Source organism: Alosa pseudoharengus, unplaced genomic scaffold (assembly GCF_046254945.1).
Source record: "Alosa pseudoharengus isolate Yale_2024_CS ecotype anadromous, Long Island Sound unplaced genomic scaffold, YU_APseudo_1.1 YU_APseudo_1.1_scf_4, whole genome shotgun sequence".
NCBI lineage: Eukaryota > Metazoa > Chordata > Actinopteri > Clupeiformes > Clupeidae > Alosa > Alosa pseudoharengus.
The window spans coordinates 41,313,002-41,335,632 of NW_027468774.1; the positions used below are offsets into that span (position 1 = coordinate 41,313,002).

General features: G+C 42.1%; 1 protein-coding gene across 8 annotated transcripts; it reads left to right on the forward strand.

Moving 5' to 3' along the window:
* Positions 1-1,782: 1,782 nt before the first annotated feature.
* On the forward strand, positions 1,783-22,096 carry LOC143102607 (oxysterol-binding protein-related protein 7-like). 8 transcript variants are annotated; one of them, XM_076266324.1, is made up of 23 exons: positions 1,831-1,871; positions 3,098-3,164; positions 6,977-7,198; positions 7,442-7,582; positions 9,071-9,124; positions 9,265-9,378; positions 9,709-9,885; positions 10,241-10,373; positions 10,886-11,004; positions 11,594-11,668; positions 11,887-12,076; positions 12,987-13,120; positions 14,037-14,129; positions 14,753-14,945; positions 17,020-17,309; positions 17,571-17,708; positions 18,268-18,331; positions 18,474-18,552; positions 18,866-19,010; positions 19,241-19,391; positions 19,747-19,873; positions 20,249-20,371; positions 21,032-22,096. In XM_076266324.1, the coding sequence occupies exons 3-23, from the start codon at positions 7,052-7,054 to the stop codon at positions 21,138-21,140; spliced, it is 2,796 nt and encodes a 931-aa protein (XP_076122439.1). In that variant the 5' UTR covers positions 1,831-1,871; positions 3,098-3,164; positions 6,977-7,051; the 3' UTR covers positions 21,141-22,096. The 8 variants fall into 8 exon arrangements, with proteins under 8 accessions (XP_076122438.1, XP_076122444.1, XP_076122445.1 ...); XM_076266323.1 differs by lacking the exon at positions 3,098-3,164 and having other exon boundaries at positions 1,783-1,871; XM_076266327.1 differs by lacking the exons at positions 1,831-1,871; positions 3,098-3,164 and adding an exon at positions 2,021-2,149.
* The last annotated feature ends 535 nt before the right edge of the window (positions 22,097-22,631 follow it).

Below are 22,631 nucleotides of genomic sequence, written 5' to 3' on the forward strand. Positions count from 1 at the left end.
ATTAGCTATACATAATTACATTATGCCCTGTTTGCCCATGTTAACAAACAATTTCAAAAAACGTATGATACATTTTTTGTTTGTCTTGATGTAAGTAATCAACTCAGTAATTTTCATGGTGATATGTGAAGGTTAATTTTTCCCCCCCTATTTGCGTGAGAAAAATACTGTATAGGCACATGAATAGGGTATATTTAGGTCTTTTTCTAAACTTTCCCCTATTGGGATTCTTCTGGGCTTTTTTCCCTTACTCAGGACATATTGAGGATACAAAATCAGTTAAGTTTGCTTGTGTTGCAATTTGTTCAACCCTTTCTCCTAAAATGACTGGACTAAATGCTATTTAATTGTTTAACGACACTTATCAGAACAACGTTGATTTTTGGAACTTCCATAGAAACAGAGCAGAGACTGTATAATACACTGTATAGCACTGAGTATTGAGTCAAATTTGAATATAACGTGGCCAAAAGCTATTGTAGCCTTCTTTCTATCTGTTAAAGATCAACAGATCAGTGATTTACGCCTATATCTGCTCGCCAAAAAAGCTGGTATTGTGTTTCCTGAATCCTTACATTCAGGCATTCAAATTAAACTTCATTAAAAACATGTATTGTTTTTTCTCCATTTCCTACCAATGTATGATGCTTGCATGAGGGAAACATCCCAAAACAATAGCACCCATATAATTGTTGCTGTTTTGAGAAGTATTTATTTTCTTATGCAAGCATCATGCAACCATGCAAAAGCAATGAAACTAATTATATCTTACATTAGTAAAGCAGTCCTCTAATGTGCATGTCACAAAACATTTAAGTGAAAGTGCATGTATAACAATATAGGCATAATAATGATTGTGATAATGATAATGACAATTTGATTTGGAGGGAGTGGGGTTGGGTACGTGTAGATGAGCCCTATGACCCCAAAGTCTGCCATGACTGGGCCTCAGGTCAAAGAAGTTTGAGAAAGGCTGGTCTACATAACTTGCATCAGATTGAGTTTTGCAGTGATGCGCCTGAAGGCACGGGTTGAGGACCCAGTCAGTTACGTCACAATATGCACATTTGTTTAAATTCATACCTACGTAATCACCATGACCAAAATTGTACTTTTTTTTTTTACTTTGAATCTTGAAAAAAAAAAATATTGACCTACCTACCGACCCATGACCCTCTGTGAAAATGGCTGACATTGAACCACAGTGCTTTAAATGGGAGCCCCCAGTATTAGTCATCAAGGCATCAAAATCTGCCACAACATCACTCATAAACACACACACACACGGACAGAACCACCACTGTTCAAGAGACCATTTTGGGGCTAAATGTGTTTTTTCTCATTTGGTTGTTTTCTGTTTGTTTAGAGCAGAATGAGCCACTGCTGTTCAAAGGGCCCATTTGGGTGAAATTATTATTATAATTTATGATTATTATTTATTATTATTTATTATAGGGTTCTAGAATAAATAAAACAGTGTGTTTGAAATAATGGAATTTGTGCTCTCTCATGAAGCTTGGTCGATGGGACATGGGGAGGGTGGGTCTGTTGATCGGGGGGAGGTGGTGTGGCACCACGAGTAGTTCAAGCAGACGTAGGACTCTCATGTACTTCGATCAGGGGGGAAGGGGCGTGGCACTGTGCCAATGCCACGCCCCCTCCCCCCTGAGAAACAAAATCTCACTCCTTGCAAACTTCAAAACTTGAGAGCCCTGAAGAAGAAGTCACACCTCCGCGACCAACAGGTGTGCAACCTAGAGTTCAGTGACGTAGGCGTGCAATTTCTCAACGGGAAAGAAAGTCGGTGGTTTGCAATTTCAGAGATTAGTTCCTCAGATTCACGGTACCACAACGTCCGGATTACAGATCAGGTAGGCCTAGTGTTTTTTTTTTGTACTAATAGGCTAAATTGCATGTCTTGTCATAGCATAGCAAAAGCACATATTTAAATTAGGCAATTAAATTATCAAGTAAAGACATAACATTAGGCCTACTAATGATATGTAGCTGTGTTTGAAAGGATTCGCAAGTGTCTGAACCCAAACGTTTTTGGGAACTTTTTGGGAATACTCACTATCATTTGGAAGATGTTTTTCCTGAAGATGGCACATGGAACACCCATTTGGTAGCAACTAGTCTACTAAGAAATGTAAGGCAATGTTACCCCTACAAACTAGGCTAATTAGAAACGTTTGCGCCACGGTTTTGTTGAGTGCACATTTTGTCTTGTCACTATAGGTGTTTTTTGTTTGTTTTGCTGTTCTAATTCCTTTTGGGTAGTCGGCGCCACGTGTAAGCGAAGATAATTTTTAACTGCAATAGGATGCTGGTCGTTCGTTAGACTCATGTTAAGAATCTTATTTGATCGCAACAACAGTGTGTTTAGCTCAACATTCAGCTGAGGACAACAATGTGTTTGGTTTGTTACCTCGTGCAGCTGAAAGGATACCTTGTCGATACTCTTCCGAACTTAATGGGTGTGAATAACTTGTCCAGCAGGTTTGATGTGTAGGCCTGGATGAGATTAACGCAAGTTTAGTCTTGTTCGGTTTTTTGACATGAAGATAACGTTTTGAAGTCTGTATATTCTGCTCAATGAGCAGGAGGAGTTGGTGCCAACATTAGGAAAATTGTAGTCTAGGCTACAGTGGCTGCCCAATTTGAAACTGATGCGGTGAAATAATGGCTAGGCCTCACTCATCTACGGTCCCATTCCCGCTGCGGTAGCTTATTTGTTTCTGACTTTCTGAATCAATTGGGTGCAGTAGGGTCCTATCTTGACCTATACATTTCATTGATAGATTCACCACAAAAATCTTGTTTGGGGTAGATCAATATAATGAGCATGGAAAGTGTAGCTCTCGTTTTGAAATTTGCAAATGCCTCAGATAGGCTACTTATCATCATGTGACGCTAATTATTAGGCCTAATGAAATGTATGGTCTCTCGGCTGCAGCTCTAGCCTGACGAGCTACTGCAGCTCAGAATACATAAGAATATAATATAAAACCTCCAGACAGACCGGAGGACCAGCAGATTGAAATGCTTTGTTCATTGTCTTATGTCAAGTGTGTGGTGTCTTCATTCACTTTCACAGTCTAATTTGACCAGACCATCTCAGACCTCTTACTTATTCAGAACTGGCCAGGTCAGGAGCCCATCAGGTCTGTAACATTGTAGCCTGTATACTCTTGAACATCTCTTCAAAATTCACTCTAGTCTATTGAGACTGTAACTTTTGGATGGCATTTCACAAGATTTTAAATACAAACAAATAAAGGTGGATAGACACCTGCCTCTCCTTTTGAAATCTAAGCTACTTCGGTTTTTTTTAGTGTTAGTAGGCCTACACAGTTACCCACTCATCCTTCTACTTGCCTTGTGATGTAGTAGGTTACACTTTTAATCAGTGGTGTGCAGTGTTTAACTATAGCCTAATGTCTGTCTTAGCTGAGCTAGCCTATTGTTTACAATACCATCAACCTTTGTTCTGTACAGGGAGGTGTGAACACCGACCTATATTGTTTCCACAACGGGGGAAAACAGCACTTTTCAGGCATCAGTTATTTTAAAGGTGCTCTAAGCGATGCTGGGTAACATCACTTCTGTTGACTTTCAAACAAAACAGAGAGCTAGCTCACTACTTCCTCCCCCTCCCTCCCGTGCTGCTCCCGTGCAATTGAAACTCTCCTAAACGCGCATCTCGTATGTGATTTGCTGGACCAGTTTGTTATGTTTTTATGGGCTAGGTTTGCCCAGGTTGTTTTTGTTGCTGTTTTTGGAGCCTGGGCTATCCACAGAAATCACATTTTTTTACAGTGTATTCAGGACACAGACGGCTAGCGGTTGGTTAGGTGATGTTTGCAGTAAGTGACATAATGTTTTAGTCTAAAAAACATGTGGTATCGCTTAGAGCACCTTTTAAGAGAGATGGATCTGTTGTGTCTTAGTATGAAACTAACATTTTGTGTGGAACTCGGGCTTTGAAATCATGGCCATGACCCATTTGAAGATTGTGTTTTTAAGTACTGAAATGTTCTTTGTCTTCTGTCACCATCTTGTTTGGTTAGGCTGTATTCTTCCTAGTCTGATTTTTAACTGCTGATTTATCAAGGACAATTTAACAACATACATTTCCAGTTGCAGGAGCAACGCCCCACCACACACACACACTCTCACGGACACACACACACACACACTCTCATGGACACACACACACACACACTCTCACGGAGACACACACACACACACACACACACACACACTCTCACGGAGACACACACACACACACACACTCTCACGGAGACACACACACACACACACACTCTCACGGACACACACACACACACACACACTCTCACGGACACACACACACACACACACGGACACACGGACACACACACACACACACACTCTCACACACACACACACACTCTCACACACACACACACACACACTCTCATGGACACACACACACACACACACTCTCACGGACACACACACACACACACACGGACACACACACACACAGACACACACACGGACACACACACACTCACACACACTCTCACGGACACACACACACACACACTCACACATTCAAGGACACACACACACACACTCACGGACACACACACACTCACGGACACACACTCAGGGACCCCCACGCACACACACTCACAAATGCATGAACGCATACACATACACACACAAACACCTACTTCCTCACCACACCTCCGGGAGGGTGGACATAAGATGAAGGCAACACATTAAATTCATTGCCCTGCTCCAGGACACCTAACCAGAAAGTTTTTCCTAAAACAGCCTTAAATCCCTGGATTTTTCAGTCACCTCGGCTTCATTTCATCTAGAGTCTAGAACACACACACACACACACACACCGGTTCACTGGAAGTGGCATTGAGGTATGCCATCTGATGAAGGCCTAAACATTATCGCCTATTAAGCGTTTTTTCATTTACTCGGAGTGTGCGGCATCTTCCTTCTCTTACATCAGTTGTTCACCTACCACCCAGACAGCTGAGTGTGTGTTGCGTTCATAAAGTGTTGTCTTTGTTTTGCATCTTCCTCTGACTGGTTGGACCACATACCCCAGATGCAGATCATAAGTCACTGACTTGACATATTTGACTCCTCCTGCGGAGTAGAGTGGCTTTGCAGTGTTGACTTACGAAGCTGGCATGTACCAATTATCTCTGAATACTCACTAGTCTTTTATTCCGGCTTCGGACCAGTGTTGTCGAAAGGGTACGTCTAAAAGGTGGATGTTTTTAACACTAGATTATTTCTGGTCTTTATACTGTATTGATGTTAAGTATAGTATGGGATTTCCACTACTGTCATTTTTTCACATCTTGGTTAACTCGGCTCTTCATGGGATTTGTCTGCTGGTGTTAGATGTTTTGTATCTGTTGTAAAGAGGATTGCTTTGATTTTTATAAGCATTTTGGTTTCCTCTGAGATTCCTTGGTAACTTTGAAAACACAACCACCTGATAGCAGTGGGTTCTGTAAAGAATGTCATTGTGGTCACACATTTATCTGCATTTATTCATTTGCCATTTTATCCAAAAAACAACTTACTAAAATGATTAATAACATTCAAGCAAGTTCCTTAACTGTCCCCTGGTTAGGTGTGTTTGGTTGTGTAGTGTTAGGAGAGGAGGTACCAATCTTGATCAACCTGATCTTGAGTAAGGCTTAACTAGTGTCATTTTTCTGTGGGTATGATCTATGAACATATGATTAATCATGTATATGATATTAAGTAAGAAGTCCCTGTTCAAAAATAAAGAAATGCAGTGAGTGTCTAGGGAGGTACTGAGTGGAATACATCATGCTCTGCCATAGGTGCTGCCCCCTGTTTAGATCGGCAATGATGTTTTCTGAAAGCTACCAGTGACCGACAGGTGAAAAACCAATGCATGTCATTTAGTGACCTACGGTATCCATGACTTCATTGTGTTAGGAAAATAAAGCTAATGGCTCTTATGAGGGAGGAGAGTTGCTACTAACTCTGAGTAAACTTGTCACTAAACCACGTACTTGGAATACTTCCCAGATGTAGCATCACCGGTGGCATCGGGAGGGGAAGTTGGGTGTTGGGAACCTGGGTTCAGTTTCAGGGGCCGCCCAGGTCTGTTTTTATATCCAGTCTCCTCCTTTCCAAGGGTAGTCACGTTGACAGCCACCTGAGAGAGAATTGTGTTTGAGGTAGCCTACAGCAGCAGGGGGAAATGTCACAGGTATTTGTCAGAATTGTGGTTTTCTTTGAATGAGAGGTATTTGGATGGATATTTGTTTTAAGTTGAATGATTTTTTGTGAAAGTATGGCTTTGTTTACCCTGTTTGCCTGGGCTGTGGTTTAGAAAATATTATCCTGTAATGTTTTCCTGTGAGTTTCAGTGTCAAGTTTTTACTTCACCTGATAACTCAGGTAAAGGTTTTATTGTTTCATTAAACTGCATCGTTTGATCATTTGGAAGAGAATACTTATTCCTTACTTAGAAGTTGTAGTTATTTAGGACACGTAGGTTGATGTTCTCACTGTGTTTTGAGATTGTTTTTCTTTCCTGTCGAATCTCCACTATTGAAACACACATGAGGTGCAGTGCTCAAACCTGAATGGTGAGACACCATTTTTTCTTTTTTTTTTTTTTCTTCCCGGTCTTATCTGAAGCATGGATGTTGAAGCCCGGGTTAGCATTACAGATCAGATCTTTTCACAAAAGCGAAAGATTCACTATTTGTGATTTGCGTCAAACCAAATGCAACAGAGTTGTTTACTGTCACTAACCGCAAGAGTTGTGGCACTAACAGCAAAATTTGCTCTTTGGTTTGGAACTTCAGGGAACTTTACCAGATTACCACCATCTTAATTGTCTTCATACAGGTGTTGTGTGTTATTTGTCACGCCTCACCAGCACCTTATTGACCCCCTCCGTTTGAATGCACAGATTTCTGGTCCCTGCAATGAGAAGTAGCTGACGAGGATATCTACCAACCTAGAACGCCATTGTCCAATCACAACGATGGAATACCAGGATGGAACCCTCAGCAGCAGCCAGTCAGTGATCAGTGGCTGGGAGAGGTCTCCCGCCGCGTCTGCGATTAGGCCCTCCCACTCCCGGGAGGACAGCACGGGCACAGGCACAGGCTCCTCACGGCACTCGCGCCAGGTGGGTGGGCGCGGGGGGGATGGCAGGGCTACAAATGCACACGCTTACAAATCATAAGATACTCAGGTAGTTAAACATCCTCCAATCCCCTCTCTCCATGACCCAACACCCCCAGCGCTTCATCCTCTTGGAGGTGTGCTAGGCCGGGTCCTACTTTTCCACTCAGTGTTTTTCTGTCTCTCAGTCTCACCTTCCCTCCTCTCCTCTCCTCTCCCTCATCCATGTCTCCTCCTCTCCCCACAGAACTCCAGGGACTGGGAGATCATGAACGACATCCAGCCAGTGGCCACAGTGCCTGCCCCAATCCTGGCTGTGAATATGCCTGGACTCTGTGAGGGTTACATGATGAAGAAGAGGAAGTATCCCCTCAAAGGCTGGCACAGGGTGGGCATGTTATATATTCTTTTTATTTGGCACAGGTGAAATGCCATAAAACCAAGCTACCGTTGGTTAAGAAGAAGCCATTAATGGTGAACATGACAAGTCAATTCTAGTCAACCTGTCACAAGTGCCTTAAAGAGTATGCTGAGGATCATTGTGGTATTAAACAGACCCTTCCAAAGTCACTTACAAAACCAATTAGTGAAAACAGAAGTGAACTGCAAGTGTGAAAAGATTAAGAAAATGACACTGTGAGGAAAAAGACAGATTTATTACAGTTTTTTTCAGTCGCTAACAAGCGTTTGTCCAACCAGTTGTCACATTTTCAAAACTCTAAATACAATTAGCACAGCATCGGTCTTTTGTGGCCATACCATTCACACATTTCATGTCATTTGCACACGATATGCAGTCAGTGAACACATTTCCACAATGCTTACATTTTCTTAACAGACAAGCTATACCTCCCAACAAAATTATGGATTGTTTTTGCAGTATTTACGAATGTTAACACACAACATCCCACAATGGTAAAAACAATATTCCAAACCTTAGATACAGTATAAAAACCTCTGCTTCTGCAATGATATCAGTTCAAAAACAATATATCTCAGCTGATAATAAACAAACAATTCAATAATTGACACACAACTGATTTATGTTGGATAAATTGGGCCAACCACAGCTGATTCCAGTCTGGCTTAGACTCAGTGGCAGGGGTTATTTTGTTCTATACTGACACAGTAAAATGAGGACTTTGAGGAGTAATGTTTTTAGAAACAGAAACAGAAAAAGACAAACACTGTAATGTCTGGACAAGGAAGAATAAGAGCAAGGGGCCCAGTGAGAGATGCAGTGAGAGGTGCAGGAGCAGTGAGAGGAGCAGGGCCAGGTGTAAGAATGCGTGGTGGTGGCATTCCATTTGGCTGCAAGAACTTTTGTCAGTGATGAAATTTGTGCCACTATCATTGACCATGTAATCAATGCGATGTTGATGAAAACATGTGGCCTACTGTAACCCTGAAGATCGCAGAGATTAGATACAGTAATTTTGTGCTTTTTTTAGCTCCCCCCTTTTTATCTGGGCTTTTTGCTGTTGTTTTTTTGTTCAGAATGCTTGTGTGTTTCATGGATATTTTGTTCACTGTAAGCATTGCAATACTGCAAAACTGTTTCTGTTCGATCATACTGTAAACAGTATTTCTACTGTAGTAAACAGTAAAGGGGAGAAAAAAAACAGATTTTTACTGGAATGCTTTTGAATGTGAACATAACATGTGGACATACAGTTCCCAACCAAGAAATTTAGTGTAAAAATTGCATGCAAATACCTGTAAAACTGAAACATAAATGTCTATGCCGTTTTTGTAATGTCAAGAGTTTAGAAAAAGTATCTGAAGTATGGGTAAGCGCTTATTAGTGGTTCAAAAAACTGTAATTGCCCCTGTGTGTTCTGTTGCACTCACATATTTTTGGTTTTGCTTGTCACAGAGATATTTCCACCTGGAGAAAGGAATCCTGAGATACTCTAAAACCCACCAAGAGGTGCGTACTCTGCAATTATTTACATATATAGGCAAACAACAAACCTGAGTGAGGAGTTATTTGTTATTTTTATGTTCTTTTTAAAATATTTGCAATAAACTTCTTCTGGAGTTGATTTTTAATTATTTTTTTTTAAATAGATTTTGAGGGGGAAGATTCATGGATCCTTGGAAGTCAGTCTCGCTGTCATGTCCATCAATAAGAAGTCTAAACGCATCGACCTGGATGCTGGCCACAGTATATACCACATGAAGGTGCGTCCAAAGCTGGGAACTAACTAGCTGTGCAAAGCAATGAGCAGCTCTGTAATAGTTCATTGGAAAGGCTCCTATGTAGTTGGTATGGCATCAGTATGTTAATATTATGGCCTTGACAAGTTGATCTGTACCTCTATAGCCACAACCTTTATAATATTATTATTATCGTCATCATCAATTTGGTTGGCAGCATTATAATTTTAGCCAATTCCAGTGCCCAGTTTTCTCTGCCTCGGTATTCAGGATATCACTTTTGGTCACGTCTGGTTCAGTAGAGGCTGATCTTCATGTGTGTGTCTGTCTGTGTGTCTGTCTGTGTTAAAATAGGCCAAGACTCAAGACATGTTCTACATCTGGCTGACCAAGCTGTCCGCCCATCGCATGTACGGAAAAAACGAGGCCATGAGTGCCCACCAGGAGGTGCTGAAGGCCTTCTCCTCACGCTCCGGCACAATGTCCACCATGACCAGCCTCTCACAGAGGGGCAGGGCCATGTCCATCATGGTGAGTGGCTGGCCTGAAGCAGGAACATCGAACCAGTACCTGTCCTCAGCTCCTTAACTAAAAACTCATCACAATTGCATTCAGCTGAACTGGAAGAGCAAGTTACACCAGGGTCATGGGTTCAATGCCCAGCATACACATGTGATTTGATCTGTTCAGCACTAGTAGTTGGCTTGAATAAAAAGTCTCTATATAACTTAAATTATTGTAACATATTTAAAAGCCTTTCAGCCTCACCTCAACCCCAATTCTCCAAATAATATAATGAATGAACTTTTCTCTTGGCCCTCATGATCCCTCCTCTCTCCCCCTCCCTCCCCTTTCTGTGTCCTTCACTTGCTCCTCCTCCTCTCAGCTCCCTCAATACCAGAGCATGATGTCCATTTGTTCTCCTGAGCTAGAGCGGCCGTCCCCTGCCTCGACTGGAGTCAACGGCAAGGTGTCCGCCTGGCTTCAGCAGACCACAGAGGCTGACGCTTGCACCCATGGTACGTTTCCCCTCACTTCTGCTGTGGTGGCCATTTAGTGTGGCTAATTCAGACAGCTGATTTGGTGTGGTTGATTTTGTGTACATGTATCTGTGAACGTTTTTGACAGATCTGTAAAAGTGTTCTTTCACATTGACAGACTGAAGTTTGTTTTAAATTACAAAGTAAGAGCTTCTTTATGCTGTCAGCAAAACTTCCTTTTCTGACAAACATTTAACACCGAGATGCCTTGATAATTTGACAATGATCTATTTAAGTTTGTGTTATCAACATGGGATTGACTCAACTTTGTTATGAATCAATCATTGTAGAGTTTTGAGACATCTTGTGAAGCAAAGCTATGTAGTTGTTTGTTGTGTGGTTGTAGATATATCTGTAAACTTTTTTTTACAGATCTGTACATAATATACTTTGTTTTATAGATATGTACATAATTAACCGTAGCTCTGCTCTCATGTTTTTGGTTTTCTCCATTTTATTCTCCCTCTTGACATTAACCTTTGACCTTGCAGAGCTGAACCGGTGTGAGCTGGACCTGACTGAGCTTGGTCGTCTGATCCAGCGGCTCCACTGGCTGGAGGGGGGTCTGCCTATCACCGACTCGGACCTGGAGCGACGCATCAGCATGCAGGTACGCCCAGGTCACACCTGTTGCTTCAGGGCTGGAAAGTCCAGTTCTGAAAAAAAAAGTCAAATTCTTGCCCAGGCTTTCAAATCAATCATTTCAACCTGTGGGATAACTAATTGATTCAGTCTGAGAAAAAAATACTTCATATGAGGAAGGATTTTCCTCTCTTTTAATGTTGGAACTGAGCTCAATTGTCTCCATTTTAAAACAGGCTGTGTACCTGATGTTTTACCTGTGAACATCAATTATCACTCACTCATGTGGAGAAGGACCTTTATGGCTTGTCCAGAAACCATTATGTTTGAGTGGAATTCAAATCTCATCATTCTTTTTTTAATAGTCAGCATGGTATTTAGAGAATGGAGATCATTTAAATGTAGAAAATTATAGGCTTAAGCCACTCACAATTACCTGATAACGTCACAAAACCTTTTCATGCTGGTGGTGTTTGAGTGTCTGTGTGGAACAGCAGATATTTGTACTATACTATAGCCTTCAGTTACCCTGTTGAAGTAGTATATCTAGGATATGCAATGAGAAGCTACTTGTTTGGAAAGAGGACATACAGTCAAATGTTCTCTTCCTGTTCCAGAATCTCACTCTCGAAAAACCTAAGAAAAAGTCAGGGAAGATCTTTGGCCACTCGCGTTCTCACTCCCACACACCGGTAAGTCTGACCAGCAGTTTTGGTTCACCTCCGCACGGCAAATGTGCTCATAATAGTGGCCTCCATGTCATGCTTGTCTTGTATGCACCTGGCTCTCTGTTCCAGTGTCTATTTTGACATTATTGGATTTTCTCAGATTGATGGTCTGGAAGTACATTTAAAGTCCTAAACTATTTTCCTCCTAATTCTCACCCTGACTGATTTTTTTTGCACCTCAGATGTTCTCCCCCAGTTACCTGGGCAACACATCCCACCTGGGCAACACACCCCACCTGGGCAACACATCCCACCTGGGCGCCTCTGTCCAGTCTATCCCTGACTACGTCTACACCCAGCTCTCCACGCCGGCCGCCAGCTCGCCCGAGGGCAAGAAGCTCCAGCAGGACATCTGTGTCCTCTCCACACGAGGTAGAGTGACACAAGTCAAGCATTGAGCTCTTTTAGTATTGTACTGTCAGTCTTGCTTTCTTGCTGTTACAGAGTAATGCTCTGAAAGGGACTAGATGTCCACTTAGGTCTGTGTTATGGTTATGATTGAAAGGTGAATCAGTCATGTAAGTCACTTGGCCTCTTACTGCTGTTTGCTTACCCATGCTAGTTTCTAAAACAGATAGTTCCGGTCCTTGATTATGATTGGCTAAATCGTGTTCGATGCCATTGTAAAACCCAACACAGTCCTTCACGTTGACTGCATTTCATTCTTATTATCGCGCCACCACAAATTAATACAAATGTTGAGTTGCTGTGTGTCTGCATTGCTTGGCAACCATTCTGATATTTCTTGGTGGAAGAATGATTATCTATGACCTATCTATACGGGAAAGGGGACTAAAACCCAGGGGTGCTACCATCTGTCAGCAGCATGTGTCCCAAGGCATATGAGCGTGAGGTGTACTCTACACTCACTGGCCACTTTTACGTCAGCACGTCACAAGGCTGCACCAACCAAAGCCATGTAGTCGTTTGTGGTTTCTTATAGCCACCATGGAAATAAAAAATAAAAAAATTGTGTCTGTGCCTAGTGTCTGTCTGTATGCCCAACCTGTCTAATAGATTTCTGAAAAGTCAGTGTTCATTGTACAAAGATGTTAGTTCTGCTTGAATGAAGCACCATTGTTTTAACCTTAAATACCTTAACCTTACAACACATGAGTCAGCTTACTATAAAGGAAGCACACATAGTGATGACGACATAAACTCCACCAATGAAAATCTGTTTTAAATCACGTTGGCTTAACGTGTCCTCTGGATGAATAGCTGTAATGGCCAGGGCAGGTCTCTAACTCAAAAGTTCCATTTCTCTCCATTCTCTCTGTAGTCCACTCCTCTCTGAAGTCCATCCAGAACGTTCTGACTCAAGAGCGAGAGCGCCTGCGGCAGGCTTGGACAGGGCCAGAACTGCGGCAGTCCACCTCGGACCAGCTGGCCACACTCTGCTCCACCATGTCTGAGGTAGGAGTTGTCAACAGGACCCTTCACTGGGTATTTCTCTTCAATGGAGCAAAAAAGCTGACTTGTGAAACAATTTCAATTCCATTATTAGGTATTTTAATAGATAGTATACAGTATACAAAAATAAAGCATCTGGTTGATTTTTCCTCATAGTAACAGTTACCAGATGATATTCTACCTGTATTCATGTAGATATACGCCCAATGAGAATCTTAAATAAGTATAAGCCTCAGAACACTGACTCCATCCATCAAACCTCTCGGACTGGTTTAAGAATTATTGCAGCATGGTTTCAACATTGTCTTGTCATTGTGGTGCATTCAAAGAGATACTGTACATTCAGTCAATGTGACTTCTCTCAACAAAAGAGAAGGCATAGAACATTCTTAGGCAGGACGAGTTTGTGTTTTTTCTTTCTTGTGCTGTGCCTGACTGAAACTGGGAACTTGTTTGGGCTGTTTTGGGTGGACCTGTCAACCAAGCTGTGTGTGTCTGTCTGTCTAGCTGATCTCGTTGACAGCTTGTAAGTGAAGAGACACAAGCACAAAAATTCCTCAGAAAGTACAAGAAATCTCTGTCCTTGTTCTTGCTGGTAAATCAAAGCAGAACAGTCACGGTTTTGTTTCTACAGCTTTTGTATGGAGCACGAGAACATAATATGGTTGGTGAGCCATGTGTTTGCCATTCTTCCCTGCGGTCACAAGGCTAAGGAAACAAGTTGGCTAACAAGTCAAGTTTTTTCATTGACCTTTTCTGTCTGTCTTATCTAATTGTTTGGTAAAATGTTGGCATTTCCTCATAGTCCACATCATGTAAGCAGCAGAGAATTTAATCTTCATACACCGTGGATCTGATCAGGAATTCTAATGTCTTTGTGTGCCTGCGTGCGTGTGTGTGCATGTGTGCGCGCGTTCAGCTGGATCTGCAGGCCCGTTTAACAAAAATTCACTCGCTGTCCCTCTCCTCTGAATCGTCGGAAGAGTCCTTCTGCACTGTTCACCAGGACCAGGTGTGTGTTTGTGTCGGCAAGACTCTTTAAAGAAAATGTTGTTTGCCTTGTCCAAGAGAACCAATTAGTCTCCTAACTAAGTTTCCACCATAAACCCCTTACCTTAATGTTCCCTTTGCCAGTGTGAGATTTGTACATGATCTAGGTGGAAATCTTTATGGCCCTAAAGGCACTGACAAAAGGTGTGTTGTGCTGACAAAGCTTGTAGGTATACAGACTTGCAGAGAATTCTTCTACGGGCTGTATTATGCATCATGACTATTAGGACAAGCAAATAATTATTTTCTTTTAAAGAGTAGTTGGGGACCTTACTAGCTGTTTGCATCTCTGTCTGCATGATTGTGTGTGTGTGTGTGGCATCCTGCACAACTGTGTGTTTGTGAAGTGGCTGTGAAGCACGGGCTGCATGCATGTACCGGTACATTGAAGCTTCATCCTTTTCTAAATAACATTCCTCTGATTCTTCTTTAGTTTCTGAGCACTGAGAGGGCACCTCAGGCTTCTGTCAGACCTGCAGCGCCACTCTGCTAGTTCACACTTATTAACCTCTCTTCTCTTTTTCTCTCCTTTCACCCCCCCCCCCCCCCCCCCTTCCTCCACACCTTCACCTTTGACCCCCTCAGCCTGCCCCGTCAGCTGCCCGGCAGCAGCAAATGCAGCAGCACATGCGGCAGCTCTCTGTCGCCGACTCTATGGCTGAGTATTTCGATGCCAGTGAGGTGCTCCTCGATGAGAGCTCATCAGAGAACGAGGCCTCGGACGAGTCGGGCCTGAGCGACATCACCACCAGCAACTCCGAACCTGAAGAGGGCCACGGTGAGCTTCAGACAGCTGAGATAGTCATTTATGGAATTCATAACAGTTAAAGGAGCTCTAAGCGATGTTGGGTAACGTCACTTCTGTTGATGTTCAGAGAGCTAGCTTGAAGATCTCCTAAACGCGCATCTTGTCATTGGCTGATTGGCTGGAACAGTTTCATACTTACAAACAATACAGACATAATGTTCCGTTGTTAGTGTTGAGAGATGTTCAAGATGTACATTTAAGAAGCATGAAGTAGAGCTGCGCCTTGTTTTTAAGTCCTCTTGAGAAAGGTTCTCTGGTGCAGTGGTCAAAAAGTCTTAGTACATTGGCAAGGAGGACTTGCACTCTGAGAGACCAGTAATCACACAAGGTTGGTTATAAGACCACTGTATTTTAGTTTTTTTCTTATTTTTTCAAAAGTTTTTTCGAGGCAACACAATGTGCAAAAAGTGCAAGAAAGTGCAAGAGTGCTGTACAAACGGTTCAGTCAAAGACTATCTTCAGTGCAAAAAAGAGCAGCAGCATAGTGAGGCAACCTTTTAAAATAGTCTAGAGCAGGTGCATCCAATTGGTGGCCAACAGGCCTAGCAGGTCACAGCTCGTTCAGATCACATAATTGAACAATTACATCACAATTTCATGAGTCTACCTTATAGGGCATGGTGATCAGACATATAGAAAAGACTGTACAATAGACACACATGTCAAATACATTTTACAGAAAACAGGACATTTCTAATTCTTCATTTAGACCATTAGGATAAAGAGTCTTTAGATAGAAAATATATCTACATTCACATTGCAATAAACATTTATCTAAATTTCCACCACGTCTTTTGGGAGTCAAATGATCAATGCCACAGAATTCCAGATCCTTAATTGAGTGGTTTCCGTCTGCAAAATGTCTCGCAACAGCTGATTTGGGATCAGCCCTGCGAATAGAGCTTTTATGCTCATTAATTCTGAATCTGAGTTGTCTAGTGGTTTTACCAACATACTGAAGGCCACATTTTAAACATGAAAGAAGGTAAACAACATTGTTAGAGCTGCATGTAATAAGTTTTTTAATCTTGTATTCTCTCTTTGTCACATAACTTGAAAAGGTGTTAACTTTTTTAGCATTGGAACAAGCAGCACAATTACGACATGGGAAGAAACCTGTGGCATTGTCCAAACGCTCCTGATGGGTGGATGTTCTGTGTGTATCTGCATGTACCAGTATATCACGAACATTTTTTGCTCTAGAAAAAGAAAACCGAGGGGGAGAATTAAAGATCTCTTTGCCAACATCATCAAGTGACAAGATATTCCAATATTTTTTAACAATATCACATATAGAGTGGCCTAGAGGCGAGTGAGTAGTATTGAAAACACCAGAGAAAGATTGTTGTCTCTTAGGTCTAGCTTTGTCAAAAAGGTCATTTCTAAGATGTACATTTACCATGCAAAGGCATAAGGATGATTTCATTAGTTTGCATTTTTCAATGATCTCATCGGAGAAGCAAGAGCAGCATAAATCAGAATTGCACCTCAAGACATTACTGTCTCAACATATTTGGAGCTGTATTTCTAGCCTCTGTCCGAGAGGAATAGTTACACTCCAGCAAACCATTAAAGGGGCACCAGGCAATGTTTTCGTGTTAATTAATGATGTTCGTAAGTCGGTATATGGTCAAATGACTCATTACAGGGCGAATGAAGACTCTCGCCCACCACTACTGCCTGTAGGAAGAATATCCCGCTTGCAAGTTCGGTGTATCCTACCCGCGACCTTCAGTCTCACAAAGTCTGAGACATTTCAAGAAGCAGGATCATGTTTACATCCTGCATCCCCAGCACAGAGGCAGGCTAACGAAACCCGGCTAGCGATTGTTGCAAACGTGTGTATAATGGCAGAGCCAACAAAGAAGCAGCGAAAACCCTTGACTGAAGATGCAAAGAAAAGGAAAAGAGCTTCAGACCGAGCGAGGGCTCGCACACGTATCGACACGTACAGACTCTAGGGGGAGCTTCGTAGAGACAAAGCACTCCGGCTTGCCTGGTGTCCCTTTAACAACTATCCTTTCTTTGTCTCCATATTACACAGCCTCAGCCTCCGTTAAGTACAGGGAGAGTGTCTCCAGTGCCCCAGATGTGCCCAGCGCTGTCCCTAAGAACACAGGCCGGCGGACGGTCCTGCCCGCACCATGTGCCGACAACAGCCACATTGGCATCTTCTCCATTCTCTACAACAACGTCGGGAAAGACCTGTCGCGCATATCCATGCCAGTGGCCCTCAACGAACCCGTCAACTTCCTGCAGAGGGTCAGTGAGGAGCTGGAGTATTCAGAGCTGCTGGACATCGCGAATCGCACGGATGACCCCTACGAGAGGATGGTAAAGTCCACACTGAATCTAGCATAACAGATACAGGATGTCCTAAAGAAGACATGGTTTTAACCAATGACTTTTTGTTCCTATGAAGGATTAATTTTAAGTCTAAAATGGAAAGACCTATTCATATTTCCCTTAAAAGCTGGGCAGAATACCTCAAACAATTTGGCCCTCTGTTGGATCACCAGATTAAATATCAGAATGTGACCTAAAGCTGCATGCAGCTTTCATGTATGTTAATTGGCATCTCCATCTTTTCTCCAGGTCTACGTGGCTGCCTTCTCCATCTCTGGCTATGCCTGGGCTACCTGGAGAAGTAACTACAAGCCCTTCAACCCAGTCCTGGGCGAGACCTATGAGAACATCAGAGACGACAGAGGCTTCCGTTACGTCAGTGAGCAGGTACATGCACATTAAACTCTGGTTCACTATACACATTAAACTCTGGTTCACTAAACTGTTGGCACATCTAGTAAATGGTGAAGTTTTTAATTGGAACGTGCAAATACTGAGTATCTTGTTCAAGTTGTTGTAGTCTTGATCTGGCAGTCATGAGAAGTTAATTACTCTCTAGATTGTATTGACACAATCAGCCCTGTTTTGGCTTCCTATGACTTCAGCTTTTAAGAGTTGTGGTTAGCAGTGGCAGGCAAGTCTTATATATGACTTAAATATTATTATTAATATTTGTATGTGGCATTTGTAAAACCATTGTGTAGAATATCGGATACAGGGTGTTTAATTTATCAATAATGTTTTTGTATCATTAGTAAAGATGGGAATGTAAATAACCAGTCTAACACACTCAACACCTCAGTATAGTCTCAATAAACCCTGTGGGGCGATTAAAAAAAAAAGTTGAAAAAAGAACTGTGAGTGCTATCTGTTATTCCTAAAGTTTAAAGATGGGAATGTCCTAATTATCAGAAGATAAATGTTTTCCCTGTTTTTCCTATGTAAGGTCAGCCATCACCCTCCTCTGTCGGCGTGTCATGCTGAGTCTGAAAACTTCAGCTTCTGGCAAGGTAAAGGGAAGCCTCTACTGTTGGTAGTCTGACAATTTGTTTCAAAATTGGGAATGCAGAGTTGGTTATTTTGTCCTTATCACTTATCGTACTTGAATACTTGTATTTCTCATATTGTTTCCTTGTTCCTCCGTTCCTGTAGACCAGCGTTGGAAGTACAAATTCTGGGGCAAATCAGTAGAGATCATCTCCTGCGGAAACGTCAATGTCACTTTGCCTAAGTGAGTGCAACATATTAGTCTACTATATGTTGTTTAAGTTGTCTTTTTTTCATTGCATATGCACGTCACATCCTGTCCAAGCGATCTTTGTTTTTTTATTACTTAATTCTAAATATCTGAGGTTAATTTATTGGTTTGTTTGCTTTATTATATTTTTTCTTTTTCTCTATTGTGTTAAGTGCTCCAAATGTAAAGCACTTTTAGCTGCATTCTGTGTATAAAAGGTGCTATACAAATAAAGATTTATTATTATTATTATTTCAGGCACCTCTAATAATCTGTTATGCAATGCATTGTGATTATTCCCTCCCAGGTATGGAGATCACTATGAGTGGAACAAGGTCGTCACCTGCATCCACAACGTGTTTAGTCCCCAGCGGCACCTGGAGCACTATGGAGACGTGGTGATCCGCAACAAGAACAGCGACGGGTGCACATGCAAGATCACCTTTGTCAAAGTGAGTCCTTCCCCAGACGAATGGATAACCAACTGTCATATGGGTTGACATTATTCAAAGCCACTTTTGGTGTATGTTACTGGCATATTTCCATTAGTGTATGTGTGTGTCATCAGGCCTGTCTGTTTGTCTGTCCAGGGATAACACACACACACACACACACACACACACACACACACACACCTACCTACCTGTTATCTAATGTTTATCTCCTCTTCCATTGCCCACAGGCTCGCTACTGGGGTTCAGAGGGCAGTAAGAACGAGGTGCAGGGCACAGTCCTGAATGCAGCAGGCAAGGTGGTCCATCGCTTTGGTGGCTGTTGGCATGAGGGCATCTTCTGTGATACCCTGCCCAACCCACAATGCATATGGAAGCCAAGTAAGCACTGCCATGTCCCACGCCTGTAGACAAACTATGCCATGTTCTTCTGGTGCTGTAGGTCTATGTTGGTACTGTTACATGCTACCCCAGCTAGCTGTGGATTCTGGAATCCATCTGGCTCTGATACTCCCCCAGTAGAGTTTGAAGCTGATGTACCGTAGATACATACTGTGTTGTGGCACTTACTGTTAAGATAAACAGGTAACCGCCCTTCTGATAACGGATCTACTTTTTCTCTATGGTGAATTCTTCAATTCCTGTCATGTAGAAAAGGCTTACCCTGCACAACCTCTCTAGTGATGCATAAAGAAACATTGTGAGCCAAAGCTTATTTTTCTGTTATCTTCTGCAGACACTCAACCTGATGACTGGCAGAAGTTCTATGGCTTCTCGCAGTACGCCAGAGAGTTAAATGAGCTCACCCCTGAGCTGGCCAAGGTGCTGCCCCCTACAGACTCACGCTTCAGGCCGGACCAGAGGTACGCATCACACTCCACTCCCTTTTAGAAAGAATAAAATGAATGCATATTTAATACCTGTGTGTATGTGTGTGTGTGTGTGAGAAGGTGGCTGCATATTATTACAATCCCCTCTTCCTGCATGTCATTTACTAATAGTAATCTGCACTGAGACCTGACATTGAATGCATTAGAATAATCACTTAAAACAATAGGTGTACTTATACACTTGCAAGGCTAGAGGTGCAGTATCCATCCACATGTTTTAGGAGTGATACAGTAGTTTGTTCATTTAAATCCTACAGGGTCATGAAGTTTATGTCAACTATGATGTGGTGTCCTGTAGATTTTTGCGGATGCATTGGTCGTAGCTAATCACACCTTGTTTTCTTTTAGGCTCCTGGAGGAGGGAAAGCTTTCTGATGCCGACAAGAAGAAGGATGAGGTCGAGAATAAACAGAGGGAGAGAAGAAAAGAGTTGGCCAAAAAGGGCGAGGAACATATTCCCCGCTTCTTTAGGTGAGTTTAGTGTGTGTGTGTGTGTGTGTGTGTGTGTGTGTGTGTGTGTGTGTGTGTGTGTCATATTTTTGTCAGAGCAGCAATATGCAAGTTTTAGTGTACAACTAGCGAGCTAGCTGCCTAAGTCATGAAAAACTTTCTAAGCAAGACTCGTATGGCACTGAAAGAATCTTGTTAAGATGCCAACTGGAGTCATTTGGCGATATGCCAACACCAATGTTAGAAAGGTTTTATTTGTTTCATTTGTGCAGCGTGTTCCCACCAGGAGCACAGAACTGCGTAGTTCATATCCTAGATGACTGGTGAGAATCACACGTGTTTATCGGTCCCTCACGTCATGACTGTGTCATCCCAATGAATCTGAAGATGATGCCAAAACTAGCTGCATGATAAACGCATACCTCAAAGGGTGGCAAATTGTGCATAGTGTTCATTCAAATACTCATTCAGTGTTTGAGATCTCTCACAATTTGCCAAGACTTCAGTAGTGTCTGCTGTTCAAAACTGTACATGTACATCCAGCACTTTGCCATTCTTCAGTAAGTGGAACTTATGGGATGAGCCCAGTTTCCAAAGCATTTAAATCTCAGATTATCACATGGATTTAGGAATCCCCTCGTTCCACAGGCACGCACTAAACTCTTAATGTCATTCTTGTAGAAAACAACTGGATGATGCTGGTCAAGAGGTATGGGTGACCAACGGGACCTACTGGAAGGTTCGGGAAGAGTCAGGTTTTGCTTACACTGATAACCTGAACCTCTGGTAGCCCTGTCTGCTAAAAAAAACCCCACATTTTTCTGAAGGGATTCTGATTCCGATTCCGACTCCGATTGGCACCAGTGATCCCATGGCCAGAGTTCTGATGGACACCAGAGACTGACAAGGCTGTGTTTTTGTTTCTCGGCATGAAATGAGCCATTCGGTTCATCCGTGAGTGGGGATTGTGCCAACCTGAAGTGCATGAGGAACAGACTGGTTTGCTACTCATCCACTGACAATGCCGATACTCCAGACGGGCTTCTGTGCTTTCGCTGTCTCCACAGATCGGAGAAATGAGTTTTATGAATGTTATGTACGCTCCTTTACCCGCACGCATACTTTGTACATTGATTTTAGAAATATTGCAATTTTATGCCAGTGAAGGGGACTCCTGAGTGTATAATGAGTGTGGAAATGAGATTTTCATGTAAAATGCAGATATGACTAGTGTACAGATGGGGCTGTCAAAACTGAATGGTAAGGTGGTGGTTGCACTGATCAAGATAGGTTCCCACTTCAATGGGTCTTAACTGTATGTTTACCTGCATGTTTTTCTCAATGGATTGTACATGTGTTAACTTTACTTTGGGGTGATTGCACATATGTATTTTTTGGCACTGCAGGCAGATTTGATTGTACTTGCTAGCCTGGTGTAGGATAATGTGCTTCGCTTCAAAGCTAATCTGTAAATAGCACTGAGCTTTCCCTCATCTGCCTTGCTTGAAATGTGTGTGTGTGTGTGTGGTAGATTTAAAAAAATTGTGTGTGTTCATAATGTTTTTTTTTTTTACTTTTGCCTTAGGTGTTGAAATTATGATATTTTTATGGATGTTTCAACAGTTATATTTCGAGGAAAAGAGAAGCATTGTTAACCTTCTTTAGAAGATATTCAAAGTGTGACTCCATGTTTTATAAACCCTTTTTAGTCTGATGGAAATAAATATTAAAACGAAAACGAAAAGATCTGTCTGTCTATTTCTTTAGAGAGAAAGAAGGAAGAAACGAGAGAGATTACTGTGATGGCCAGCCATTCTAACCAGACCAGTTCTGGGGAATTTTTTCCCAGTCAGGCCAACTGTCATATTCTGACAGTATTTTGAAGGCCATTTACAGAATTATTTCTAGTCTTACCTGGTTAACTGGATTTGTAGTTCCATAGTCAGACACAGAGCACACTGTCAAGGTCAAATGCTTTTGCAGTACTACACTGCTATGTCCCCTTATTTCAGTGGCTGTATTTGTCTGTATTTTGAAAAGCATCACCTGGTGGTTGATTCTGACATTGTCTTTTCTGACATCTTTTGTGCATCACAGTTGTGTTTTACTTACTGTGTACTGTGTTTTTATACTGTGTTTATCAAGATTTATGTTTATGGTCTATGGTATTTTTGCCAAGTGCTTTTAGGACCTCTGGGTTTTTGTCTTTACCACTAGATGGCACTGTTTGCGTGACTGCTCAAATTGCTATACTTGTAAATACTAAAGATTCTCCTGCAAT